The 16,754-nt window shown below is 53.2% G+C and overlaps 1 protein-coding gene across 1 annotated transcript; it reads right to left on the bottom strand.

The window, feature by feature from the left end:
* Positions 1–3,037: 3,037 nt before the first annotated feature.
* Positions 3,038–16,210, bottom strand: LOC309684249 (olfactory receptor 14A16-like; the record flags this gene model as incomplete). The annotated part of the gene is made up of 2 exons (XM_082500183.1): positions 3,038–3,774; positions 16,003–16,210. 2 exons carry the CDS (start codon positions 16,208–16,210, stop codon positions 3,038–3,040), a joined length of 945 nt encoding a protein of 314 aa, XP_082356309.1.
* Positions 16,211–16,754: the final 544 nt, after the last annotated feature.

Here is a 16,754-nt window from a genome sequence, read left to right as displayed (position 1 = left end):
CAAGGGCAGACTTGTCACATGGAAAACCGGTACCCCGAGATGGGACCCCTTGTGTGGAAAGGCTGTGCTTGACAGCAGAGGCACGCTGGAGTGGCTGGCGGGTGGCCTCGTAATGATGACTGAGGTTCCCACAATGAGAGCTAAAGCTGCAGTCCCCAAGGCCAGAGAGAAACAGGCCTGGGCTGCACAGCCCTGGCAGGAGAGGGCTTTGCTGTCCCAGGGGACTCTGCAGCACTGTGGGGACAGAGGTGAAGCCGATCTCCATGAAGGACAAGCTGCTGCTGCTGAGAAAGCCCTTGGGTAAGGACAGCCTGTGATCCAGCCACACTGTGGACATCATGCTGGGGGTGACTGGCTAGATAGCTGGTCTGCAGAGAAGGCCCTTGGGGTCCTGCAGGACAAGCAGGACAACCCTCGTGGCAAAGGCCAGCAGCCTCCTGGGCTGCATCAGGAACAGCATTGCTGGCAGATGGAGGGAGGTGACCCTTCCCCTCTACTCGGCACTGGTGAGGCAACGTCTGGGGTGCTGTGTCCAGTGCAAGAGAGTTGTTGACCTCCTAAAGCCAGTCCAGCAAAGGGCCACAACGCTGCCTTATGGGACTGCGACATCTTCCATAAGAGGAAAGGAGAGATCTGGGACTGTTCAGTCTGGAAAAGAAAAGGCTTCGAGAGATCTAATTAATGGGTATAAATGCCTGATGGGGGGGAATGAAGATAAGGGAGCCAAACTCTTCTCACTAGTTCCCAGGGACAAAACAAGGGGTGTTGGTCACAGATAAAAACACATGAAATTTTGTCCGAAATCAAGCAAACACTTTTTGACTGTGAGGGTGGTGAAACACTGGAACATTTTGCCCAGAGAGGTTGTGGAGTCTCCATGCGTGGAGATACTCCAAACCCACCTAGGCAATGTCCCGAGCCACCTGCTCTAGCTGACCCTGCCTCAGTTGGGGTGTTGGACTAGACGATCTTCAGAGGTTCCTTCCAACCTCCACTATTCTGTGAGTATAAAGGAGAAAGTAGGACAGAAAGAAATGAACACCACCTAATCTTTACAAGAAATACCTTGCAATCCTGTGGAGAGGACCCATGCTGAGAAGGGGAAAACTGTAAGGAGGAAGGAGAGGCAGAGATGAACTGTTATATACTGACTGTCACCCTCCACTTCCCATCCCCCTTGTGCCTCTCAGGTCTGGAGGGAGTAGCCGTAATGTGACCAGGAAAAAAGAAGTGAGGTGGGGGAGTGGTCTTTAATATTTTTATCAGAGTTTATCACTATCCAAATCTCTTTTGACAATAAATTAGTAATTGCTACGTCACTTCTTTGTCTTTATCTAGACCTCTGAGTGTTTTAATCTTATTGTCCTCTGCCCAATCCCCCTCCCTCACCCCCCACCCCTCCCAATCTCTTGAGGAGTACCAGTGAGTGAACAGCTGGGTGGCTGCCTGGCTGCTAGCCAAGGTGAACCCACCACAGGACCACAGCAGGACTGCTTTGTCCAATACGGGCTCCCCAGCACAAGGAAGACCGTGACAGGCTGGAGCAAGTCCTGTAGAGGCCAGAAAGATGGCTGGGGCCTGGAGCACATTATGGGAGAAGAGAGGCTGAGAGAGCTGGAGTTTTGAGAAATGCCTCAGAGCCAAACACTCGAGCAAAGACCAGGCGAGTTGGTGGGATTTCAATCAATGGAGATTTTCAATATTTGTCAAGACAAGGCCATGAGCACCTGATCTCGCTGGGGCTGTCTGAGACTGGGTTTGGCTGAGAGACCAGCTGTGGCAAGAGCTATGGGACACTGTGTGCAATGAGTGTCAGTAGGAAACTGGTTCCCTTTTTATTAATAATGGCAGTAGAGTTGGGTACTACTGAGCCCCGGAGGAGAACAGGGGTGACCATCCAGCAAAGGTTCCTTGTCGGTGCTGGGGTGTACGGCTTGAGATGAAGATGGCTGGTGCCTGGAGTGGTCAGGGAAAATTGCCCTGGGGTAGCTTCCCCAGGGTGTCCATGGGAACATGACACAGACCAGGCCCCTCTCTTCTGCACCTTTGGTGCCTTGCTTCCTTCACTGTGTCACAGGCCCTGCCCTGTGAGCACCCTGCTACATGCCCTCAGCCTGCAAACTCACACAGCAGAGCTCTACATAGGGGTTTTCTTCTCCCAGACACTTTCCTGCCCAGTGCATCTCCTCCCTGGCTCTCCCCACCTCCCCTGCTCTCTCCCCAGCCCAGCCAAGCCCAGCAGCTCAGTTTGGGCTGGCCGCACAGCAGTGCCCACCACAGGGTGCTGAAGAGCTCTTGGCACTCACCCCACAGCCCCAGACCCTCTAAAGGGCACAGCAGGTCCTGGGGTGCAGAGAGGGGTCTCAGCCTGTCCATCAGACCCAGGGCTGAGGGCCAGCCATAGCACGAGGAGACAGAGGCCAGAGTCTCCTGTTGTCCCCTGCTCTTGGCGCCAAGAAAAATGTTTTGGCAGCTGACAGAAGCCCCTCTGAGCCAGCCCCTCTCCCCAGCACAAGAATTCTGGTCCAGGGGCTCCTCAGGTTGCTTCTGCTATTTCAGCGGCAGTGATGCCTGCCTTGAGCAGTGGATGCAGAAATCGGTCTTGCTTTTCCATTTATCCCCACCTGGAAGCACAGAGTTGCTCCTTTGCACTTGTCCAGTGATGTCCCTGACCCCAGAGAGCCTTTCCCCAGGGGTCTGTGCCCATGGAGAACCCAAGCACAGCAGCACAGCCTCATGGGGGCAATGTCTTCCACCTGCTCCTGACCTCAGCTTTGGAAGAAGTGCCCAACCTCCAGAAATCTGCACAGAGCAAATCTCCTTTTATTAAAGACATGTGACATAGGAGGCCAGCTGTACCGTCATGCCCAACACATGTACAAAGGCCTCTGGGTCAAACAGGCTGAGTTCAAGACTCTGGAGAAGTGGAGTGGATGCAGACATTTCAGGACAAACAGAATTATGAAAGATAAAATGCCCAAACTACAGGAGAATCCTGATATGAATTGGAAATCCCTTGTGAAGACACATGGGCAGCTTATTGCTGCTGAGAGGCTGCTGATTGGATCAGCTTCTTAAGTGCGTCCTTGAGTTCCTGGTTCCTCATGCTGTAGATGAGAGGGTTCACTACTGGAGGCATCAACGAGTACAAAATTGCCACCACCAGATCTAGAGATAGTGAAGAGGTGGAGGGAGGCTTCAGGTAGGCAAAAAATGAGGTGCTGATGAACAGGGAGACGACGGCCAGGTGAGGGAGGCATGTGGAAAAGGCTTTGTGCCGTCCCTGCTCTGAGGGGATCCTCAGCACCACCCTGAAGATCTGCACATAGGACAGCACAATGAAAGCAAAACAACCAAAGACTAAGCAGGCACTGACCACAATAAGCCAAACTTCCCTGAGGTAGTCTGAGTCTGAGCAGGAGAGCTTGAGGATCTGCGGGATTTCACAGAAGAACTGGTCCAGGGCATTGCCCTGGCAGAGGGGCAGTGAAAATGTATTGGCCGTGTGCAGGAGAGAGTTGAGAAAGCCACTGCCCCAGGCAGCTGCTGCCATGCGGACACAAGCTCTGCTGCCCAGGAGGGTCCCGTAGTGCAGGGGGTGGCAGATGGCAACGTAGCGGTCATAGGCCATGACAGTGAGAAGAAAATACTCTGCTCCAAGAAAGAAGGAAAACAGAAAGACCTCTGCAGCACATCCTGCAAAGGAAATGGCCCTGGTGTTCCAGAGGGAATTGGCCATGGATTTTGGGAGAGTGGTGGAGATGGAGCCCAGGTCTATGAGGGAGAGGTTGAGAAGGAAGAAGTACATGGGGGTGTGGAGGCAGTGGTTGCTGGCTACAGCTGTGATGATGAGGCCATTAGCCAGGAGGGCAGCCAGATAGATTCCCAGCAGGACCCAGAAGTAGAAGAGCTGCATCTCCCATGTGTCTGCAAGTACAAGCAGGAGGAATTCAGTGATGGAGCTGCTGTTGGACATTTGGTCCCTCTGGGCATGGGGAGCTGTTCAAGATGGAAAAGACAGAGAGAAGTTGGGGGATTCTTCACTAAGCAAAATCAAAGCCATTTATCATAGACCCGCCTCTGTTTCCGAAACTCAATTTTTATTTTCTAGGATACCTTCCTTCAGCTACATGGCTGGAGCTCTGGTTGGTGCTGGCTAAGCATGCCATGATGAGCAGGGACTCTGCTCATTGGATACTGATGGGTCAGCCCTGCTCAGCAGCAGTGGGTTGATGGGGACAGTGTTGTCAGGGGCCAGATCTGGTGTTCTACTTTCTCAGATGAAACCGCATGTAAAGCAGAAGGGCTTATCAGCATCTGCACTCCCAGTGCTAATGAACCACAAAGGCAGAGGAAGTTTAGGAGGTTTGGGGTCTTTTAAAGCTGTCCACATCTCACCCTGGGAGTGTTCTTGGATGCCAGAAAACTTCAGCATTTCTGCTGCACCCAGGAAGAACAGGGTGAGTCCTGCAAGGCTAGAAGCTATCCTGCGGCTCAGTGCAGAGTGAGAGGAGACGGTCTCTCCCTCTGTCTCATTCCCAGCAGACTTGGGCTTGCACCTTTCTAAAGTGGAGGGTGATCACACTCCATGTTACCCTGAAAGGGCACCAGAAACCACTGAGAGCAGAGGGATCCACTGCAGACAACTACATGTCTCATGCTTTCTCAAGGTCTCAGCTCCCCACTTCTAAGCAAGGACAGACACGGCTCATTTCACCAACCCAACAGCATTTCTGTGGTTGTGGCATATCTGCATTTCTCCATTGGGCTTTCAGATAACACAGTAGTGCTATGCGACACGTTGGCATCCTGGAGGGCAGCTCACAGCTTCCATGGACACCCAAAGGACATACCCAACATTTGAATGTCAGTGAAAGAATGTGGACCCATTCCCCACCCCCACAGCCTGCATTGCCCACAGCCCCACAGGTCAGAGGAAAGCGGGGACACTGGTTCCCATGGACACACCGGCATGAGTGGATGAACAAGATCAGTGTGGGGCTCTGCAGCTGAAATTCCCATCCCCGGGGAGGCTGACAGCAATAAAATAATAACTTTAAAAGAGACACGAGGTAAAACCAGGAGAAATCCCATGAGGGTCCGGCTGGGAGAGGCATGGGGAGAGGCAGCCGGACACTCAGGACAGCGGTACCCTCACCCCGCTGGGCACACCATCACCCAGACACTGATAATGCAGGACAGGTGCCCTCAGCCCCACCGCTGGGCAGCAGCAATGGGGCACGTGGCAGGAGGGATGCCCTTTGCCTCTTCTGCTGCTCTGCCAGGCACAGAGCTGACTCCCACCCCAGACCCCATGGCCGTGAGGGTTGAGGGCTGTGCTGGGTGGTTCAGGGAAGGCATCTGCACGGCAGGGGTTGCTGGAGGTGCCCATATCTCCCCTGCAGCAGGGTTCCCATGAGCAGCTCCCTCCTTCCCTGCCCATCTCCGCTGCCTGGAGCTCTTCCTGCCAGCAGCTCTTTCCCTGCCCCCACGTCTCTTCCCTGCCAGTGCTCACAGACCCCATCCCAGCCCCTGTGTGCCCAGCTCTGCCCCGCAGCATCTGCATGTGTGCAGAGGCTAAAAAGCAGGTGCCCCAAACCCTGGTGAGACTGGAAAGGGGATGCTGGTGATGTCTGTAGCCCCCAGAGCTGTAAAAATGAAGACATAGACTCAGGAAAGCTCCTTATCTCTACAGGGATTCCATCAAGATGGGAAACATGAAAAGACAGACCCTTTCTCTTTCAGGGAACTCCATCTTGAAAAGTGCCCTCAGGAATGCCCAAAGGTGCTGTGGAGCTGTGGGCAGCCCTGACCCACACAGCACCCTAGTGACAGTAAAAGGACCCTGTCCTACCAAGGGTCACTCCTTCCACACAGAGCTTCTTCCCCAGCGCCGTGGGAGCTCCCTGGGCAGGTGGAGAGCTGACCCTGGCAGGCGGCAGAGTCCCTGCCCCGGCACACAGCCCCCGGGGTGCAGGGACCCTGCTGGCGAGGACAGCAATGCCCACCCCTGCCTGCACACCCACCTTCACAGCCCTTCGGCCATTCCTGGGAGAAGGCAGCTGTCATGCCCTGTGCCTCTGATGGTGCCGCAGGGAAGTCCCGATCTGGAGAACGTCATCTTCTTCCACAGCAGAGAAGTTGTGAGTTTCCTCCTGAAAGATGCCACAGGCTGTGGGAGGTGCCACCTTTTGGAGATTTCTCCAGCTACTGCGGGGTCTTTGATTTGGGAAGAGTTCTCCCCCCATTCACCCTCAGCACCCTCCCTCTCCAGACTGCCTTTAACCTCTCTCGGCCTCCCTGCTTCCCTCGCTGCCTGCAGGCAGTGCTCCCAGCCCTGCTCCTGGGCAGAGCTGTCTCTCTGCAGCGCTGCCTGCTTGCCAGGAGCTCCCTCCGGCCCATCAGCCCGGCCCAGCTCAGCAGCAGAGGACCAGCCCAGGGCAGCAGTTTTCTGTATCCTCTGGGCTCCCTGGAGGTGTCCCTGGGGCTCCAGGGGAACCTGCTGGGAAACAGGATGCAGTCATCACTTGTTTTCCTCCCTCAGCTGGGGAGAGACACTTCTGTCCAGGAGTTTCAATTCTCAATCAGAGACAAGTTGAGGTCCAAGAATAACTTTTTTCTTTGTTTATTAGACAGGATACCCAGACAATGCCAGAGAGCAATCTCCTTTTCCTGTTAGGAGGGAAGAGATTCTGATGAGTCAATGGAGGCTTCTCAGCCTGGGTTTGTAGTCCCTGGGGCTACAACAGGAGCTCCATCCTATGCTCACCACAAACCCCCAGCAGGAGGCATTCCTCTGGCCTCACTTCACAAGGGCACAAAAGCGGCTCCTGCATGTGAGCTCCTGGTCTCAGCTCCCTTGTGAAATAATGGAGAGGGAGGGCAGGAGGAAGATGTTTGGACACAGACACCTGGGGACATCTTTGGTGGCTTGGGTGACCAAGAGGCATGCTGGGAACTGCAAGCTCTAGTGGAGCAATTCAGAGAGACAGGGCAGCATCTGGGGGCATCTTGGTGGAGGCTGGTGGGAAATCCCTTTGGCCAACTTCAATGACACAAGGTGTCCACGTGGAGGACAAGTGCCCCTGTAACTCTTCCTTCTGTCCAGGGCAGCCCATAGAGGGATTCAGCTGACCAAAAGGAGTCACGTGGCACAGGCAGAGCTCAGTCTCTCTCTTCTCTATCAGCTGTCTTTTCCACATGTCCCCGGAGTATGATGGCAGTTATCTCACATGCATCCCTTCATTGCCTGACCTAATTCAGGGCAGGGGAACCTCAATTTCGTTTACAGATTCCGTCCTCTAGTGCTCAGGGAGGTGCCAAGGCTGTTCAGAAAAATTTCATGCGCCGGACAGGGACAGCAGAGGTCCTGTACAGGAGCCCCGTCCCCACCCAGCCTGGCTGTGTGACAGGCATCACCCAGAGCATCTCAGACAGAGTGGGTGCCTTTGGGCCAGTGACTGAATCCCACCCCTGCAGTGGCACGAGGTCTGTCCCTTCTTTTTCCAGTAGAGTGCATGAACAGCAAGCACATCACACCAGTCTCCTACTGTGTTCCTTTGCTCTCTAACTCTGCTGGTTCTTCTCTCCTCCAGTGTTTAACCCTTGATGACACGATCATGGATCAGGCCAATGATTTTCACAGTGGTCCTGAACCACATGATGTCCACACTAAGGACACTCTCAACATCTTCTCTTCCTTCCTGAGATCAGCTTCACCTCCACCACAGGCCCTCAGGGCAGCAGAGACACAACAGACAGCAAACCCCTCTCCTGCTCAGACCGCACAGCCCAACTCTGCTTCTCTTTGGCATTGGACTGAGAAGGGTTTGCTCCCTTTGTGAGAACCTCATTTCTTCTTCGCACTGCCATGTGCCATCCACTCCAGTGTGTCTCTGCTCTGAAGCAAAGCTGCAATGTTTTTGGGAAGTGACAGCCCATGGCAAATCCTCAGAACACCACAGCTTTGTGTGGTGTTTTTCTCTGTGCAATACTCAGTGAGGACAGAGAGTCATCAGTAGAGCTTGGGACGCCATCAGGTCAGGGTGATGTGGGGACACAGGGGTGGTGGTTAAAATCTGCCGAGAAATAGTCACTGGCATAGGACAGTGTAGGAGAGCCTGTGGTGGGGATTGCGCCTTTGTGGGGGCTGTGACTACCCAACAGAACTGCAATCCTCGTGCAACCGACTATGGCTGCTGTCTCTTCCCCTCAGGACCCCGAGAGGACACCCGGACCCTACAGCACCAGCATTTTCCTGCCACTTCACTCACCCACTTACTCCATAGAGGCAAGGAGAAGCCCTCGCATTGTCCTGCACTGGGCATCACACACCCCCACATCTCACTGTGCCCAGGAGGAGCCCTGAGTGTCCCATGAGGGAAAGAAATCCCATTCCTGAGGGAAAGGATCCCCATTGCTAGGGGAAGTGGGTCAGGGCTCGAACATCCAGCTTGATGAAACACATCCAGGGCTTTCACAGTCACATACACATTGCATTTTCAACCTGTAACCAGTGCCTCTTACTTCCTGCTTCACCAGCCCCCATGGATGGTCCCTTTCCTGGTTATTCCCTCCATGGTCTCTCCAGTGATGGCCCTCAGTAGGGCTCGCTAACACCCTCAGAAACTTGCAGCTTTGCTGCTGCCTTTTACTTCTAGAGAGGCTTGGTCAGCCTGTCAGGATCTGCAGTTCAGGAACGTGGCACCAGAGGGCTCATTCACATGTACAGCTCACAAGCCAGGTCTCTGACCATGATTTCCTCCACTCCTCAGTTCTTATCTGCTTAATGAGAGAGATGTCAACAGTGACAATATTTCAATACTTAAAAACTGTAAGGAAGGACTTCCTTTTTTCCCCACTTGTCTTCATTTGTCTTCTTACACATTAAGTGATATTGGCAATCTCCAAACGCTACTGAAAGCGAACATCTCCAAATGGAGGCTGAATGTGTAGGGCAGTCAAGACCCTTTATGTCAGACACTCTGTGGGCAGCCTTTGTCCCAACCCCCCCAACCCCCATTTCTCTCTTCAGCCACCCGGGACTACAGCAGCCTTGTTCACAGCTGACCTTCCTCCACTGCAGTCCATTGGCACCAGTTTCTACCTGTTTTACCTAGAGAACAAGCTGCACACAGACACAGAGGGATGTTTCTTAAATGTCACAAAAACATAAACAAAGGAGGAGATGGTTCAATAAAAAATAAAATACACTCTTCTGCTTTAAATGAACTCCACATTACTTCCTCTCAAGTCCACTGTTCACAGCAGATGGCATTAGACCAACAGAAAACACATTTGTCTGCCAAGCCCAAATCCGAAGACCCCAAAGCCCTCCCTTTAATGGCCTCTGTTTCTCCATATTCAATCTTTGCTCACAGTGAGGCACACGTTGATGTCATGAGCTCCCTCGATCCGAGAGGGAAGCAAAGGGACAAAGTGAACAAAATGCTCTCTTTTGAATAGCCAAATCTGCAGTAATCCCAGTGTATCTGGGTTACAGGAGCACCTTTAGGAGACTCTGCAGCATCTAGACACACTCGTTTCTCATTACCCTCCAGCGCTGGACAGCTTGGGTGCAATTGTCCAGAATTCCCTTTCTACTCAAGGGAGAGAAATGAGTTGTCTTAACTGAGGTGCTTTGGCCTACCCCACCTGTCTACCAGCTCCTGCTCCAGAAAGTCTCCCAGCAGCCCTGAGTCACGTTACCCAGTGCCACGTGGGGGCATCACCTACCTATGGGTATCTCTGAGGCAGTGGACGCCTCTGTGTGGGCAACTGCATCAATCCCTGAAGGAAGATGTTAAGCAGAAGCTGAAACAACTCAGTGTTAGAAGTGTGTAAGAAATCTTCATATTCTCAACTTTGATGCTGGTCTGTAAATTGTCATTATTGGTTCATAGGCCATGGACACGCACCAGCAAGCTGATGGCCCTTTCTCTCCCTCTCTGGAAGTACAGAATTATGCATCTGGTCCCTTCTGACTGGTAACATTTGACTTTGCTCAAGTAGCCCCTGCTTTGATTCCTATCCACGCTTGGCTGTTTTCCTCTAGAGTCCTGCCTTGAGGCACAGAGGCCTGGGAGACCTTGCTGGTGATAACGCAGTCAGAGAGCACACAACATAGATCTATCTATGCCCACTTTTTAGCAGTGATACCGTCTTATCTGTGCTTCTTTTTCCACTGTCCCTGAAGTAGTACCAGGTCGTTATGGTGCCCTTGAATTGACTTTGAAGTTTCAGCTGAGTTTTGATATAGACCATTTCTGTGCTTGGAAGACGCTGTCCTTGAAGACCAGCTGTACTGAGCTCGGCTGCCTTTCACAGCTGCCAACCATGAGATCCCCACTCAAACTCCCAGGACCAAGCTGAAGTCTCCTCCTCTGATGTCTGGCATTTGCCTTTCCTTCCTCACTCTCCTTGGGAGCTGTGTTGCAACTGTTTCAGTGTCACGAGAGCCAAGGCTTACAAGGACCTTCAAGTCCCTGACCATCTCTTCCACGCTGGCAAGGATCACATCCAGGCTTGTATTGCCCTTGTCAGCCTGTCTGGCAGCTGTGCTGAGGAGCTCTCCCAAGACACTCCAGAACCCTCCTGGACTCTTTCACACTGCTGTGTTCCCCTTCCAGGAAACGCCAGGGCCGTTAATGTCCCCGGTGAGGCCCAGGCTCCTACATCCAGACACTTCCATTGGGTTCCTTAAACAAGACTGTGCCAGCTTCCCCACCTTGACTGCAGGTTCCTCGTCTCCCACCATGATGTCACCTTGACTGGCCCTTCCTCTGACCCTCATTCACAAGGGTACACCCAGCTTGTAGCCTTCATCATAAAGGAACTCCATACATCAAAGAAACTTCATCGCTTTGGGGGTACCCCACGCCAGATCCTTCCAGCCTGTCTCTCCTGAAAAGCCAGTTCCCATCCCATTCGCCCAGGGGTCTGCCTTGTCTCACCATGCCTTGGCAGTTACGCCATGGATGTCAAAAAGCACATGCTCCAGCTCATCCTGGCTATGCCCTTGCCTGAGGGCAAGAGCACATATTTGGGCTGTAGCACTGCAGCATTTCTGCCCTGTCTGGGCTCCCTGGGGGTGTCCTTGGGGCTCCAGGGCAATATGCTGGGAAACAGCCTTAAGTCATCCCTGATGTTCCCTCCCTCAGCTTGGGAGGGACACTTCTGTCCAGCAGTTCATTTCTCAATCAGAGACAGATGGAGGGCCAAGAATATCTTATTTCTTTTCTTATAAGACAGGACACCCAGGCAATGCCAGGGAGAAATCTCCTTTTCCTGTTTGGAGGGAAGGGATTCAATGGCAGCTCCATCACCCACTTCCTCCTCCTGGCATTCGCAGCCACGCGGGAGCTGCAGCTCTTGACCTTCTGGCTCTTCCTGGGCATCTACCTGGCTGCCCTCCTGGGAAACGGCCTCATCATCACCAGGGAAAAAAATCTGAAAAATCAACAAGCCAACAAAAATACCCCAACCTCAACACTGTGTAAGTACTGCTACACAACAATGAAACCAGCAGTGTGTTTGGGTGTGTTTGGATCAGAAACCCAAAATACAGCACCACACAGACTGCTTTGAGGAGAATTAACTTTACTCCAGACAAGCCAAGTGACACAGGTCAATGGGAGAACTTCCTGGGGTGACCTTCCAGACTGAGGGTGGGGGTTACCGCCTCTGAGAGTGTGACGCTCATTGCGTGTTAACAGTAACAGCACTTTGGGCTTGTGCAAGACTTACTATTAAGTGTCATGGAAATGCCAAAGGAGGGATGAAGGTTGTTTGGGAATGGAGAAGTTTGGAAAAACCTCAAGAAAAGGGGCTAAAAGTAGCCCATTATGTTTGAAGAGGTTGCTGGTAAAGCTCCTGTGTGGCCATGGCCTGCAAGTGATCAGCCCAGCCTCTCCTGTCTTCTTCTCCAATTCCACCAAAGTACTGCTGGGGTGAGGGGGCTCTCTGCTCTTGGTAGGTATGGAGCTGTGAGCGCCAGCCACTGGAGTGGGGATGACAAGTCACAGGGGCTTGTGCACCTGAGGGGGCAGAAATGGAGAGCCCAGCGTGCATCCTTCTCGTGTTGCTGTGTGGGTCAGTGTGCGTAACTGCTGGTAAACATGAGGCTGGAGAAGCCAGCCGGTAGGACAGAGACCTGGGAGCCAGGTATGAGAGAGACCATGACTGGATACCGGAGAGACCATAGGCTCTGGGAGCTGGCTAGTGGAGGGAGCAGGTGGTCCAAAGCTTCTGCAAGAGAAACTGTGGGGTCTTGGGAGTCTGGTACTGGTAAGGTTATAGGCCTGGACCAGGAAGGGAAGGGACTGTATGAGAGCTGCAGGAACACATGGAGCTCTGCTTGGGGATGGACAATGTGTCAGCTGAGAGTTGATGGCTGAGGATTATCATGCAGACCAACATGGGCAATGCTATGGTGGGTGTCTGCTACAGACCTGCTGATCTGCAGGGGAGGAGAAAGAATTAGACGAGGCCTTCTGCGGGTCCTGGTCCTCATGTGGTACTTGAGCTAAGATCTGGATGGTTTCACAGCCCTTCGTAGCCAAGAGAAATGCAATCACCCAGACGGCAAAGACCTGGGTTCTGTTTGTGCCTTCCAGCTTTGCCAGCAGCCTTAGCAATTTCCACTGCAGGTTGTCCCGCTCCTGCCCCTGTTTTCCTCCAGGCTGTAGACACCCATCTTGCTTCCCCACCTTGCTCTCCCCTGGGAATTTCTGTACCTTCACTGATGTCGCTGTGCCCTAACAGGCTGTTTCTTGGAACACAAAGCCATGGGATCGTCACCAACTCTCTCTGGGTGTCCTCTTGCACTACAGCTCTGCCCTTGGAGGGACATTTCTTCTTCCTCCTGTCCAGTCTCCACTTTCCCAGCTGCACTATACAGCATTTTTTCTCTCTCCTGCATTTTCCCACTTCCAAGGAAAGCTCAAAACTCTCAGAAAGCACCCTCCAGGCAGGCGACCTAACTCATCAGCGACTTACATCATCAGGCCTTTCTCCTGACCAGATAGAAGTGACCTCACTGTGATCTTCTAAAGCACTTGGCTGCTGCTGCTGGCCTTTCAGCTTTGTGGGTAGACGTAGTCAAGCCATCTGCCTGCTGCTGTCCCTTCGGATACTCAGGCAGAAGGGACATGCCAACCCATACCCATGTCCTCTTCCTGGGTGGGGCTTCCTCGTTCAGGTGGGTAATAAGGACATTCAACAGCATTGGCCCAAATGCTGCTCACTGAGCCAAAGTCCCACCCACCACACCATCCACTGCTTCAGTCCAGAGAGCATCGATATGGCTATAAGGAGATGATGTGAAAGGCTGTGAACAATGCCGGGTACACAACATGCCCCTGTTTCCCCTAACCATTCTGGTCCAGCAAAGCCTTTCTTGTCCTTCCACTGCCTGGAGATGGATGCAGGAGGACATACCCCATTACCCTCCAAGGGACTGGGGAAGGCTGACCAGTTTGTAATTACCCCAGTCCTCACCCCTGCCCTTCTTAAAGATGGGTCTGACAACTGACTTTTCAATAGACCTCGGAACCTGTCTGGCTACTCTGGCACATTTGAGGGCACAATCCAGAATCACAGGACAGGCTGACGTAGTAGAGAGGAGCAGTTGCAGTGAGCCTGTCCAGGGCAGTGGAGATGAACGTCCCTGGGACGGTGAGGATTTGTTCCTGCAGTCACACACAGAAATGTCAGAGCTCTGTCGGGTGCCCACTCCTCAGCTGGCCTCGGGCACTCCTCATACACACACGGCTGATCAGAGACACGAGTCCTTCCCTTGCCCATGCAGAGGCAGTGCACGGCAGCGGTCACAGTGTCTCTCTGACCTCCTGCCGCCACCTCCAGAGGCTGGGAGGCACCGCAGCCCTGCGGTGTGTCCCCCTGCTCTGCTCTCCTCCTGAGGATGGACACAGGGACCTATGTTCAAGGAAGCACATCCCAGTGCTGAATCCAGGTGTTTCCCCAGGGGATGTTACTCTTCCAGTGAAGTGACCTCATCTGTCGCACTCGCCTCTATGGCATTCCAAGGAAGAGCTGATGGCATTTGTGCTCACTCGGGTCCATCTCCCCACATGCACACGCTGTGCATACTTAAGTCTCATCTGTACAATGCAAAGATGGACCTCCTCATTTGGTGTCCATCTATCTGAAGGAAGAAAGAACATCTCTGAGCTGAGGTGATGTCCAATGCTGGAAATGGAGGTTGTTCTTGGCTGGACCATGATGGTGGCCCCGGGGCAAATTCCCCGCGGTGTCCAGTGGGCACAGGCACAGCCCAGACCCTTCTCTGCTGATCTGTCATGTCTCTCTCAGGAGCCCGTCTGTGCCAGGACACTGCTGTGTGCCCCCAGCCTGCACACTGTCACATTCAGCTCCTCCCTGGGGCTTTCCTCTCCGGGGCACTTGCCAGCCCCGCCAGCCCAGTCCGCCCCTTGAATCTGGCCACCTCCTGCCCTCTCCCCAGCCCACACCAGCAGAGCAGCCCCATTGGGACTGGTCCCACAGTAGCACATGGAGGCCAGTGAGAATGTCCACCCAGACGGCATGCTGGGGAGATCTCCTCCCCAGGCAGCTTGCAGCCCCAGCTGACAACCTTCCTGCCCAGGGTGGCATGAGAGAATTGGCCCAGGGCACCCTCAGGAAGGTCCTTTTGCCCCAGGGACAGGGCAGCCTGGCCAAGATGCACCACCACAGCAAAGGGTTTCTCTGTCCATGTCTGTCCTGCTCTTCTCCCAGCACAGACCATCTCCCCTCAGAGCCTCTTCCCGAGAGAGCTCATCTGTGCTGGCCTGGCCAGCCATTCCTGCACCCCCTCCAAAGGTGTCCCACAGCCCCCGAGCTGTTGGTGTGGCTCTGCAGAGCCGGGGGCTGTGGTGCCCAGGACCATGCTGGTCAGGTTGGGAGGCAGACCCAGCTCAGGTAGTTCCTGCCCCCTCCACCTCAGCACACAGACGCTGCCCCTGCAGCTCCAGAGAAGATCTCGGAGAAAGGAAAAATAATTATCAGAATGTCTTTTATTTTGTTTAAACACACAGAGAGCAGCTCCTTATTTACACAAAGTCTCTGGCTCACACAAGACAGGCAGATGCTGACATATAAATAGGATACAGGGTGACTCTTCTCTTTTGTTCACAGCATTAATACAACCCAGAAAAGCTAAAAACCAAAGAAACAAAAGGAAAAATATACCAAAGTAAGTCTGGGCCTGTAATGAGGTACATCATGAGTGAGATGCAGAACCAGATGGGCAGTTCATTGCTGCTTCTGAAAAGAAACCCGTCATCAGTTTCCTTAGGGCATCCTTGAGCTCCTGGTTCCTCATGCTGTAGATGAGGGGGTTCACTGCTGGAGGCACCACCGAGTAGAAAAATGACACCAACAGGTTCATAGATTTTGAGGAGATGGAGGGGGGTTTCAGGTAGGCAACCATGACAGTGCTCATAAAGAGGGAGATCACAAGCAGGTGAGGGAGGCACGTGGAAAAGGCTTTGTGCTGTCCCTGCTCAGAGGGGATCTTCAGCACAGCCCTGAAGATTCCCACATAGGAAAAGAGAATGAAAGCAAAACAAACAAATCCTATTAAGACACTAACTACAAGAAGGCCAACTTCCCTGAGGTAGTCTGAATGTAAGCAGGAAAGCTTAAGGATGTGGGGGACTTCACAAAAGAACTGGTCCAGGGCATTGCCCTGGCAGAGGGGCAGTGAAAATGTATTGGCCGTATGCAGCACAGCATAGGGAAAAACACTGCCCCAGACAGCTGCTGCCATGCGGACACAAGCTCTGCTGCCCAGGAGGGTCCCGTAGTGCAGGGGATTGCAGATGGCAACATAGCGGTCATAGGCCATGACTGTGAGGAGAAAATACTCAGCTGAAATGAAAAAGAAAAAGAAAAAGACCTGTACAGTACACCCATGGTAGGAGATGGCCCTGGTGTTCCAGAGGGAATTGGCCATGGCTTTGGGGAGAGTGGTGGAGATGGAGCCCAGGTCAAGAAGAGAGAGGTTGAGGAGGAAGAAGTACATGGGGTTGTGGAGGCGGTGGTCGCAGGCGATGGCGGTGATGATGAGGCCGTTTCCCAGGAGGGCAGCCAGGTAGATGCCCAGGAAGAGCCAGAAGGTCAAGAGCTGCAGCTCCCGTGTGTCTGCAAATGCCAGGAGGAGGAAGTGGGTGATGAAGCTGCTGTTGGACATCTGATCCCTTTGCTCATGAGGTTCTGCCAAAGGAGGAAAGCACACTCACAAGTTAGGACTGCTCCGAGCAAATCTCTTCATATTCCCTGTGTCCCATTCTCCTCTGTCCTTCCCAAACACACATGACCTTCCTCTTTCCTTTCAGCACCTTTTGACTTCCCCAAGTTCCAAGCTCTGCTTTGTGCTAGCCAAACATGACACAAGGAGGAGCATTCTGCACATGGGCTCTTGAGCAGTCACCCCTGCTCGACAGCAGTGGGCATCTGGGAATGTGTGGCAGCTTCTGAAAGTCACCGTTTGCCTCGTTGCTAATCCACGTGTCATGAAGACAACCTGGTCATCATTTTCCATCAGGAGAATGTAAGATAAACTCCCAGAAGTGCTCAAAGTGTAGTGATCTTAGCAGAGCCAGCTCACCCCCCAGCTCCACACTGCATTTTCCACAGCCCCACAGGTCTGGGTGTCTTGAAGGACTTTGGTCTCATGGAAACAGGTGCGTGGCAGTGTTGCTGTGTGAGCTACACCTGAACCCCCTTGTTGCCGT

The sequence above is a fragment of the Vanellus vanellus genome, assembly GCF_965231255.1.
Source record: "Vanellus vanellus genome assembly, contig: HAP1_SCAFFOLD_45, whole genome shotgun sequence".
Lineage (NCBI taxonomy): Eukaryota > Metazoa > Chordata > Aves > Charadriiformes > Charadriidae > Vanellus > Vanellus vanellus.
This window is presented reverse-complemented; position numbering and strand designations above follow the sequence as displayed.